Here is an 11891-nt window from a genome sequence, read left to right on the forward strand (position 1 = left end):
GAGCTGTAACAGTTTTGTTATTTATATCTCACGAGTTCTTACATGACTTTATCGAACCCGAATGAGCTGTAACAGTTTTGTTATTATATCTCACGAGTTCTTACATGACTTTATCGAACCCGTAACAAAACTGTTACAGCTCATTAGCTCATTCGGGTTCGATAAAGTCATGTAAGAACTCGTGAGATATAAAGTAACAGTTTTGTTACTTATATCTCACGAGTTCTTAAAAAAGCTTTGTCATACATAGTAATTATAATTAATTATAAATTTCACTCAATCGAATTACGGTTTATCTAGAGAAAATCACAGGTGGAAAAGGTAATTACCTTCATCTGTTTGTTTGTGTTTATGCGCAAAACAACGCAAAGGGCTTCAAGCTTACCGTTGAGTCATCGGAAGGTCCCCTTATCGTGAGAATTTATCTGATATTCCACTTAGGAATATACATATTTTTTTTCTGTATTCAAAAATGCTTGACTTACCTAAATTATTTTCAATCATATTCAGTTCTTAAGGCATTCTTCATAAATATTTGTTTTAGTGCAAAGTTGCACAAAGGGAATCGAATGACGGCTCATAGCGTTGCAACTTATAGCGTTGCAACTTACCGCTGACCCACAAGGGGATTGTTTGTAAAGAAATATAATCTTAAAATATTTCACTTTTTTTTAACAAGGAATAATCCTGCTACAGGTTTTATCCGAGTGACGAGTCCCAGTTTTGAATTAGATGGGTGTTATCGTTTTTATCTTAATATTTACAAACTTTACAATATTAGCTTCCACCATCTTATCACAGCTGAGTTGTTATTGTTGGCCAAAAAAATTTTCAGATATTCTTATATTTATAATAATAATAAAGATAATGATTGAAGTTAATATTTAAAGAAATATAAATACTGAACGTACGCAAATAGTTTACGGTATTTTCAATACGGTAACAACCAGTTAACGTACCTGAATAGCAGATGAATATATATATTAATTCACTGAAAAACCACATATAAATGTATTCTTGTTTCACTGCGCAGGTAATGCTTGAAACGTCAGAAGAAACATTTCACATAAATTTGAAGTGCGGGTGCTACGCAGTTTTTAATGTTCAAAAAGTTTGAGACTCATACCAACTTTTATTACGTTACAGGGTACATTCATATATATATATATACATATTCCTAAAAGAGATCAGATTACTCGGTAGAATAGTTACTTACCTGAAAAAAGAAGAAAAAAAAATTGTGGTGACGTCATCATAATGACATTTATAAATGAATGGGCGTTTTAGCATCATTATATCAAGGCTACTTTCGATAAATTGAAATATATATCAATGTCTCATGTGTTATAAAGCAGAGTCCTACTAATTCACATATAATCAAGGCCTATAAAGAACATTTGTATCAGTAAGTGTGTCTATGTTTCGATTGAAATGTCTCATTCTGAACATGGTAAAGATTATGTGTACGTACTAATAACCATGTGGTTGTTGAAACTTACAGTTACCGTATAATCCACACATGTATAATGCTGAAACTTACAGTTACCGTATAATCCACACATGTATAATGCTGAAACTTACAGTTACCGTATAATCCACACACGTATAATGCTGAAACTTACAGTTACCGTATAATCCACACACGTATAATGCTGAAACTTACAGTTACCGTATAATCCACACATGTATAATGCTGAAACTTACAGTTACCGTATAATCCACACATGTATAATGTTGAAACTTACAGTTACCGTATAATCCACACACGTATAATGCTGAAACTTACAGTTACCGTATAATCCACACATGTATAAATGCTTAGCATATTATTATTGCTCTAAGGATCTGTACAAGTAATGTTCCATTCATTTACAAAAGAAAGAAAATGAAACAACAACAACAACACGTTCATAAACTCCATAATTGAAACTGATATGGTTGTTATGGAGAGATCACAGATGGCGCTCATGTTGAGTTCTCGGTATGGTCTCTACCAAAAAAAAAAAAATGTTCACGAAGTTTCTTTACACGCTCTTGATATCACCATGTGAAAATTTTGAGCTTGATTTTAATTAGTCTTCGAATTATCTGCCTCAAATGTTCTTTATTTTAGTTGTCTTGGCAGCATCACTCTCGTGCTCAGAAGCTTTTTCTAAAGACAGAAGATTTGTGTACTTAGCACCCATAAAGTTGTACATCTAGAGTTTGCCAAATTCTTTGGAGTCCACACACAAAAAGAGAAAGAAACTGCGCAGAAGTGAGAGTTTCAGACTTGTTCAGGCTACGTCGTACTATAAATAATGCCATCAAGTTATTTGGCTGTGAAATACTGCTGGCACACTGATTTTTGTTCTTGAAGTTAGGCTTAACGCGATGTTCTTAAGGGCATCGGAAAATCCTGACTATACACAACATTTTAAGCTCGACGTAATGTTGTTTCAGAAAAGAACAGATTCATTTCTAGAAAAGAAAAGCTCAAGAACAAGGAAAAATCTTCACTTTCGAATAACGAGTTCATAGTTGAGGAGAATAGCCTAAATTTTTTCTTTGCAAGAACAGATGAATTTCCCTAAAATTAGGCCTATCGTTATCGTTTCTCTGCCAACATTCTCGCATGAGGTCATAAATCTCTTTAGGGCAGTTAGGAGGTTGAGAGGGCAACACGTGTTGACCATCGTTGTGATAGAAATGTCCCACGTTCTCGATCACTTGTTCATCACCCAAATCCGAATAGGGCTGTTGCCTGGCGAAAGTAAGGATTTCCCACAGAGTAACGGCGAAGGACCAGACGTCAGTTCTAGTCGTAAATTTACCCTGGAATAACGAACAAGGATTTAGAAAATTCATACAGCGTCCGTAAGTATAACCATCAATATCATTTTAATGTATAAAATACCACCTAGGAAAAGAAAAAAACATCCGTGTGGGTTTTAGATTATTTCGCCTTTTACTGTTTTCATATATGAATACCCATTACATGATTTATCCTTATTCCTCAATTAATTGTAAGATTTTCACTTAGATCATTCTTTAAATTATATGTTACAAAATGCTGCAACAGATAGCGATTTATTATTTTAATAAAGTTCATAAAAAGCTGCTTTTTTTGTTTGTTTGTTTTAGAATGTCTGCTCAAATCTACACAAAGCTATTTGCTCATCGCCGACCCTAAATTTGAGCTGAAGGACTAGAATGAATGCATCTAATCAACAACGTGCACTGCGAACTCTTGAGATAGTTTTGTCTAACCAAATAGTGGGATTTAATCGTCTCTCTCATAGCGAAACCGCGGCCCCACAGTGCAGAGCGCGTTTACTTTTGTGGCAGCGAGCAGTGAACCCGCAACTAACCACTAGACCGGACATGAACTGACCGTCTTTTTTCACACATCAGCGCCACCACAGTGTATACAATAACTTTACAGATTGCAATGTGTACTGATCAACTATTACATTGTCTAAGCGAAAGTTCTTTAAATTTCGGGGGGGGGGGGGATGAACAAAATAAACAAACATAAAAATTAACAAAAATATGGTTTCAGGTTTTCAATATATCCGGAGAAAGTAAGTGATTTTAAAGATTATATTTTTTCCTTAGCGGCTTTTAGCATAAATTAAACACTTTTTTTGGAGATATGCTGAGATAACATAGAAAACAATGCGATAAAAGTTATGTTTTCATACACAGTTTTGTGATTTAAATCGTTAGATATCCTGAAATACAATACTACCAGTCTTCCGGTGGGACAGCGGTAAGTTTATGGACTTACAACACTAAAATCCGGGGTTCGATACCACGCGGTGGACACAGCAGATAGCCCAAACAATAATAGCTCATGTGCATCATTTGAACTGACAAAAACGTATATTTAACAACATACATACTGGATCATAAATATGAAGGTATAATAAAGTTGATAGGGTTTTCTTTAGATATATTACGAAATATTGACATAAGACTGATCACATGTGAAAATATAGCCACTGTTCTACTACTTTAACAAACTAGAGTACAGCCTGTGCAGTCGTTCTGATGCTGACAAATAATGAGCTTATGACCGATTTTACCGAATAGCGTTGCTGTCGGGCGTAATTGTTCAAGCCCATGACTTGTTTGTTTTTATTTTTCATAATTTGATTTTCGAATGGAATGTCCTTTGACATTAACCAACCCGGGAACTAAATGTATTTAAGCAATTTCAACCTTACAATAACCAATCTAATTTTCATTGTTCATTTTCCACTTTGTTTGTTTGTTTGTTTTTTGTCATTGGAATTTGTAAACCGCAAAACCAGAACTTACCAGCAAGATGCTTTCCCAAGCCATCCATCGGATAGGAAGCATTGCCCTTCCCTCGATCCGATAGTAGTCAGCCGTGTAAAGGTCCCTACTCATGCCGAAGTCTGCCACCTTGATGGTGTAGGCTCTGCCCACCAGGCAGTTGCGAGTCGCTAAATCTCTGTGCACGAAGTTAAGTAACTCCAGGTATTTCATTCCCGATGCTACCTGGGTTGCCATATAGATAAGGCTGCCGTAGCTATAGGTACAGGACAGAAATATCAGATATTGTTGTGTTAGCCAATGGTTATTCTTAAATTAACGCAATCATAATGCTCTTAGAGATTTCATTGTTCGTTAACAATAATTAGTTTGTAATTTAAGTTTGAAGAGAATGGCAAGATTCAGATTCTTATCTAATTATCAGTAACTAAGATTGTTTTCTAATTATCAGTAACTAAATAATATGTCAAATTGTTTTCTAATTATCAGTAATTAAATAATATGTCAGATTGTTTTCTAATTATCAGTAACTAAGTAATGTGTTATATATATATATATATATATATATATTTCTTCTGAGTAGTTAGCAAAAGAAACTTACTCTAAGATTTAGATCTTAGCATGTAAAGGAATGGTTAGAATTAGATCAACAAAGTTGCTAATTTCAACATTTAGTGATGGATGAAGATGAAATGACTGACCTCAGGGTTTTGGCGTTCACCGATCTGTAAGCTGCACCTTCAGGAATGTGTTGTTGGAGAAACTGATTAAGGTCACCATTTTCCATGTATTCCACAATCATTCCCAGTGGTTCCTCGCGTGTGCACACCCCCAGCACGTGCACAATGTTGGGATCACGGAGCCGGGAGAGGATCTTGACCTCCTTGTAAAAGTCATTTCTAGCCTGTTCAGACGCATTCTGTCGCAAAGTCTTGACCGCTACCAAGGTCTTGTTACCGTAGCAAGGCACATCGACCAATTCAGGAATACCTTCTGCCTCACAGAGGTGGACCTTGAAAAAAGAGGAAGGATCAACTAAACAGGTTCTTCAATCTCTACTTCTTTAAGTTTTATATCTGTCACTTGTTAGAACAACAGAGGTTGAAATACTTTTAGGTTTCTGGTTTGATTTACAATGAAGTATGATTTAGCAGGCGTTGTTTAAGTCGTATTCAGTTGCAACACATAAAAAATCTCCGTTTAAAAATAGTTTTAAAAAAATAACCAGTCGAAAGTGAGGGTTCTTTACTCTCAAAATAAAACATGTTTTGAAAGGTGTTTATGAATATTAAACAACAACAACAACAACAAAAAAACTCTCTGATTTTCGAAATTATTCATTTAGTAAAGATGCTTAACAACCTTTATTGCTGCATAATGTTTGTTGCTATGGAGATGTGGAGTGTATAGATTACTAACGCTGCATAATGTTTGTTGCTATGGAGATGTGGAGTGTATGGGTTACTATAGAAAAAGACGTGGACTGACACATTTAAAGCTTTCTAGTTGAAAATAATGGCGAGATATTTCAGCAGTATGTTTTGTTTTCATCTTAGCACTACGTACTTTGTTTTTTCAAGGTAGCTTCGTACAGCGTTTCAAATACGACTTTTGGTAACGTGGTTCAAACGATATATAAAATCACGGTATCAACATTCCCCGGATTAACTGGTAAATTAGGCTTGTAGCTCTTTATGTATGTGTGTATGTTCAGCTAACTTCTCTCTCAGTTCCGGATTTAGCAGTACCAAACTTGGCGGGTGGACTCGGAGCAGTACGAGGATGGCCTATTAAGGGGGCTAACGCCCACAGACGGTCACCTAGACGATATGGGATCTAAGGGTAAGTTTTCTGGGTCGCTGAACCCGCATCTGGCACCGTATTCTGTGTTCTTGGTTCTTCCTCAGGATTTCGGGTGTGTCATGTTTGAAACTGTGTTCACGCCCCCACTCGCAAGCTAGCGGCTCCAAATTTAGCACGATCGCCCAGGTACGACGAGCAGATCTCCTAACAGTAGCTATAGAAGTAATTGGGAATAATGGAGAAACTTGGGCCTCTGTGGATCATGAGGGGCCTTTGAAGCCGCAAATAATAAAAACTACTTTTGATACGTACAGCTCTACCTGCTGGAAATGTCCATTAACACTTAGTTACTGATTAGGGAAAAACGCACTTGTATTTAGATCATTCATCCTGTGAAAACAAGTATCATCAAAAAATAAATATATTAATCTGTGGAACACAAAATATATTATTCTTCCTTTCCAAACAGCTTACTTAATTGGATGCTACAAAACCGTATGAAGTGAGGGGGACACTTTCCAATCTGTTCCAGTAAAAATGCATCATAATTAAGAAAATTGCTCTCAGGAAAAGCAAGATAACGTATACAATATAATCCAGCAACCAATAGATTCCAGGGCCATAAGACGAACCTTAGACCCCGTCCCGTAATGTGTACGCCCCTGGCGCATAAACCTTGGCTCTCCACTTTTAATTTGCCTCATACACCTCTCACCGATATATCCCTTAAGTTATGAAAAATCTTTATCAAATAATCTTATAAATGCTTCTTAGATTTTAATGATGGAATGAGTTGTTGAAAAGTGTTTTGTGGCATTCTTATCAAACACCCAGAGTGTTTATTATAGTGAACAAAAAACCTAACCTCTCTCTCTCTCCAATTGTCATAAGTATCATTACTTTTCTCTACATTAAATTTGATACAAAATCTGATTAAAACAATATTTCATCATAAACGCAGTGACTTAGCTTCATTATCTGAATTACGCAAATCTGAACAGACTAGAGATAGACACCTACCTCTCCAAACTGGCCCTCCCCGAGTTTCTCCAGAAACTTCAGTCTGTGTCTAGGAATCTCCCGGACAGGAGGTTCTTCTCTATTGAGCAGTTCTACATTAGGCACAGCGTAAACGGTGCTACCGCTCACCCCTTGAATGTTGGGAAGTTTGACAACATCTGTAGCTGCATAATGTTTTTCGCTAGGATGATGCGGGGGCTTAACCAGTGTTTGGGGGAAGTTCACAGGTGTTGGAGGTGGGTGACAAAGAGGTGTCGAGGGCTTCTGAACATCAGGAACGGCGTATTCCCTAGATGTTGTGGAGTCTGCGGGTGGAAATAAAAGGCACTCATATAGTATAAACAAATGTAGTGGAAAAAAACTGAAATATGATTAACTAGGCAGGAAACGAATTTTTGCAAATATTTTGTTGATTTTTGCATAGACACACGTATCAAGCTTTTTCTTAACAGTTGGTAAGTATAGTTTATAGTGTAGTTGGGTAGTTATAGTGTTAGCAAAGCTGGCACAGTTTTTATGCAAATGTAGAACCATTGTGCACAACAAGTTAAAGTTCTCTTTTATAATACAATACAAAAACTGTACTTTAAGTACAAGTGGCTGAATTGTGGCTATAAAATCCTTATTTTCTCTGCAACAACAAAAAACAGAACTCACATTTAACAATGAAGAAACTGTGTTCAATTGTGAGAAGTGCTTACCATTACTATATATTCCTCCGAAAGGCTTGAAGTCCTGGGGCTCCTGGTAAAGCAGCTTGTCGGGGTCAGCGTCATCCAGCGCCACCTGGCCGTAGACATTGCCATTAGCTTGACGTCCCACGGGTGAACACGGTGAATAGCTGATTCCCAGATCCTTGGTGAATCGCATAACACCGTACACCTGAGGTTACTGATACGTACAACACAACCCCCCTCCCCCCTCGCGGTATAACCTTAAATCTCCACTCCAGAAAACTTCTTATATTATTAATATCAATTTTAATGTTAATAAACCAATCAGGTTTCTTGAAATTTTGAAATATTTTAGTAATACCAAAATGTCTTTCTACAAAATTAATTAACATTTTTACAGTTAATGGATCTCTTAATTTACTTAAAGGTTTCAAATATCTTAAAAATGCATTAATGTTATGGTAATTACATATATATATATATATAGATGGACACTCTAACCCGAAATACAGGTAATTATTTGAAAAAATACCGTTGAATTAACGTGAAAAAAAGGAAACTTGTATAATGACATTTCATCCGCACCTTAACAAAATTTCCCCAAATATTCAATCTTTCACAATTCTAATAATTATTTCTAGATAGAGATCTAAGTATTAACACTAATTTTTCTACGATTTTCATTTATAATATAGGAGAATGTGATACACTTAAAAAAAACATATTTACATAATTAGGAACATCGAAGTAACTTTCCACCATATATTTTTTTTCATTATTTGTTGAATTTCTCGAAGGCTGTCTGAACTAGCCGTCCATATTTAGAAGTGATAGGCTAGAGGGAAGGCAACACCCACCGTCAACACTTGGGCTGCTCTTTTACCAACTAAAAGTGAGAGTGGTCGTCACATTAATAACGCCCCACAGCTTAAAGGGCGAGCATGTTCGGTGAAGGATTCGAACACGCGACCTTCTTATTGTGAGTCGAGCGCCTTAACTACCAGACCATGCCAAGCCGCCGTGATATATTTTATATAAATCTAAAAGGAATATCTTTTTTGAAAACACGCTGCTAACGATTGTTAGTGGTTTCAGGATGTTTGCACTAAGCTACACAAAGAGCTACCTGCACATAACAGCACCCAGTGCTAACTCTTAGGCTACTCTAAACTCAAAGAGCTGAGGGCTTATTGTAGCAACGGTCACGCTAACTATTGGGCCACACCCGGCCCTACTGCAAAAGAACCCCTGTGTTGTTGGCATCTTTCAGCGCCTTTTATAGTCTTATAGTTATCTGTGTTATAAGACTTAGATGACGATATTAACATCAGTAACTGAACCTTTGTTAATTATGTTTGATAGCTAATGTTCGGGTACAACTGTCTAACAGCAACGAAGCCTTTTACTGCACAGTGATGACTGAAATGTCTCAATATTAATTTATTCTCATAGTTATAAATGAGTTTTGTTTGGGAAAAGTATTGGATTATAAAATAATAGTCAAATATCAATGAGCATCTAAACATACACTTTTATAAAATGTTCGTTTTTTATAATGGCGATAGAAAATGCATTTATGATTTCCTAATTTTTATCTTTGGTTGTGTAATTAGAAAACATTTTTGCTTTAAAAGTGTAACAAGCCGAAATTTTTCTATGTAAAAATAGTAGCACACACAAAAGCCCCCCAGTGGCACAGCGGTATGTCTGTGGACTTACAACGCTAGAATCCGGGTTTCGATACCCGTGGTGGGCAGAGCACAGATAGCCCATTGTATAGCTTTGTGCTTAATTACAAACAAACAAACAAACACAAAATAATCGTTAAATAAGATTAAAATTTCGGTCGGCTGAGGTTTAAAATAGTATTAATTATTCGTTCAGTAAGTAGCTGTTTAACAGAAAATGCTATAACCAGTTTTTTTTTTATTGTAAGGATGAGGGTTACAATTACCTTAGCAAATTTCAAGGCGTCGTCTAGCATTCTGTGAAAATTTTATAAATCAAACGTACTTAGTCCCCCTTGACTGCACAGCGGCTTGACTTACCTTCATATTAATGGTGACTCTGTTCTCCACGGGCTTGAGCATGGTGTGAGGTGTTGTGTGTTTTCGACGACGATTACGAGCGATGATGATGAAGATCACGATGATAAGGAGAAGAATAACCGCAGCTAAAACGCCAATGACCAGTCCTACGTACTGGCTGGATAGGGAGTCATCATTCATCGCCGTACTTACTAAACGTAAAAAAAACACTTTATACCAAACAATGAAAATGTCCATGAGTTGGAGAACTGGCTCCAACTTACTAAACGTAAAAAAAACACTTTATACTAAACAATGAAAATGTCCATGAGTTGGAGAACTGGCTCCAACTTACTGAACGTGAAAAAAAACACTTTATACTAAACAATGAAAATGGCCATGAGTTGGAGAACTGGCTCCAACTTACTAAACGTAAAAAAAAACACTTTATACTAAACAATGAAAATGGCCATGAGTTGGAGAACTGGCTCCAACTTACTAAACGTAAAAAAAAACCCAAAAAAACTTTATACCAAACAATGAAAATGTCCATGTATTGGAGAACTGGCTCCGACTTACTAAACGTGAAAAAAAAACAACACTTTATGTCAAACATTGAAAATGTCCATGAGTTGGAGAACTGGCTCCATTAGTAGTGCTTGCCTGAAGCAACTCTGTATTTATTTCATCCAAATTTTAACCAGAACTGGTGGGTTTAATAATTTATTATTTATTTCCTACATTTTTGCTGTCAGGTAAAAGTAATTTTCAGTTTCATATTCCAAATTATTATAATGATATTAATAAAACTCTTTGGCTCTATAGATTAATTTTCACAATACCAGTAAGAAGTATACCTATAGGCGGCGCTGCAGGAGGTTCTTCTTCTGTGAAGTTCCCTTGGGCTGGAACTGAAAAAGAAAACGAATATAACTGTTTCGTGCACATTTCCTTTTTTTCAATGCAATATATTTTTAATTCATCAGACTCACTAGTTTACAAGTATATCAGTCTCTCAAGCTATATTAATGAGAGGTTCTAATTTTAATACTTATCAGACTAGTTATTTATTAGACTTATTTGCCATTATCTCATGATATGGGATATTCTTGCGCACAGGAAAAATAGATCTGAATTATTGTAACATATTGCATACTTAACCTCATGGACTGCAATTTTATACAACAAAGCATATCCGTTTTTCATGAGTATCGTAAACAACTTTATTTTTCGATAGTCACTGTAATGTCCTAATAGCTTTACCAGTATGCGACACCATATCTACACATCCAGTTAAGCGAAAGCTACGAATATAGGGAACATAGGCCTCACTCAGTTCACTACGAGATTTAGAACAAGCATAGAAAACGTAATGAACTTCATCAATCTCTGTTTCATGCCGACTATCAGAGGAAATAGTCATCACGTATACATTACATTTCTCTTTCATCTTCAACTTAGGATCCGACACATATCGGCACGGCAGGGTTCAGACGAAGGAAGTTTTCGAACTACTGATCCGGACGAATTATTGTGTTAACAAAAAAGGAACTACGGCGGTTTAAACTTTCCGAACATGTTCTGGTTGAAGACTTATAAAGCATGGTCTTCCTTTCTGGAATCCTGGAAAGAGGCCACCTACCGACTATTTCCAGGAAGCTCAGCAAATAAAATATTATTACATCATTTTGTGAAAGCGGTAATTCCTTAAACATTTTAAAACATTACATTAAATGAAGTTTAAGTTTTAACTGACATTATGGTTATATCGTGAAGAATTACAATAAAATACGAACAGACACTACGGTACAGTGTACACTAAAATACGATCAGCACTAGGATACAATATACACTAAAATACGACCAGCACTAGGATACAATGTACACTAAAATACGACCAGCACTAAGATACAATGTACACTAAAATACGAACAGACACTAGGATACAATTTTAGTGTACATTGTATCCTAGTGTCTGTTCGTATTTTAGTGTACATTGTATCCTAGTGTCTGTTCGTATTTTAGTGTACATTGTATCCTAGTGTCTGTTCGTATTTTAGTGTACATTACGAACAGACACTAGGAT

At 36.0% G+C, this 11891-nt stretch overlaps 1 protein-coding gene across 7 annotated transcripts in view; it reads right to left on the minus strand.

Moving 5' to 3' along the window:
* Positions 1 to 606: 606 nt before the first annotated feature.
* Positions 607 to 11891, minus strand: part of LOC106458791 (discoidin domain-containing receptor 2-like) — a 324729-nt gene continuing 313444 nt past the window's right edge. For 6 of the 7 annotated variants that reach the window (XM_022385127.1, XM_022385128.1, XM_022385126.1 and 3 more), the window contains 7 exons: positions 10663 to 10716; positions 9827 to 10017; positions 7806 to 7959; positions 7105 to 7409; positions 4983 to 5293; positions 4303 to 4537; positions 607 to 2814 (listed from right to left, as the gene is read on the minus strand). In XM_022385127.1, the coding sequence (XP_022240835.1) occupies positions 2515 to 2814; positions 4303 to 4537; positions 4983 to 5293; positions 7105 to 7409; positions 7806 to 7959; positions 9827 to 10017; positions 10663 to 10716 (1550 nt within the window). In that variant the 3' untranslated portion in view covers positions 607 to 2514. The remainder of the gene's footprint in view (positions 2815 to 4302; positions 4538 to 4982; positions 5294 to 7104; positions 7410 to 7805; positions 7960 to 9826; positions 10018 to 10662; positions 10717 to 11891) is intronic. The other variant, XM_022385130.1, reaches the window with a different exon arrangement.

Source organism: Limulus polyphemus, unplaced genomic scaffold, assembly GCF_000517525.1.
Source record: "Limulus polyphemus unplaced genomic scaffold, Limulus_polyphemus-2.1.2 Scaffold515, whole genome shotgun sequence".
In the NCBI taxonomy this organism is placed as follows: domain Eukaryota; kingdom Metazoa; phylum Arthropoda; class Merostomata; order Xiphosura; family Limulidae; genus Limulus; species Limulus polyphemus.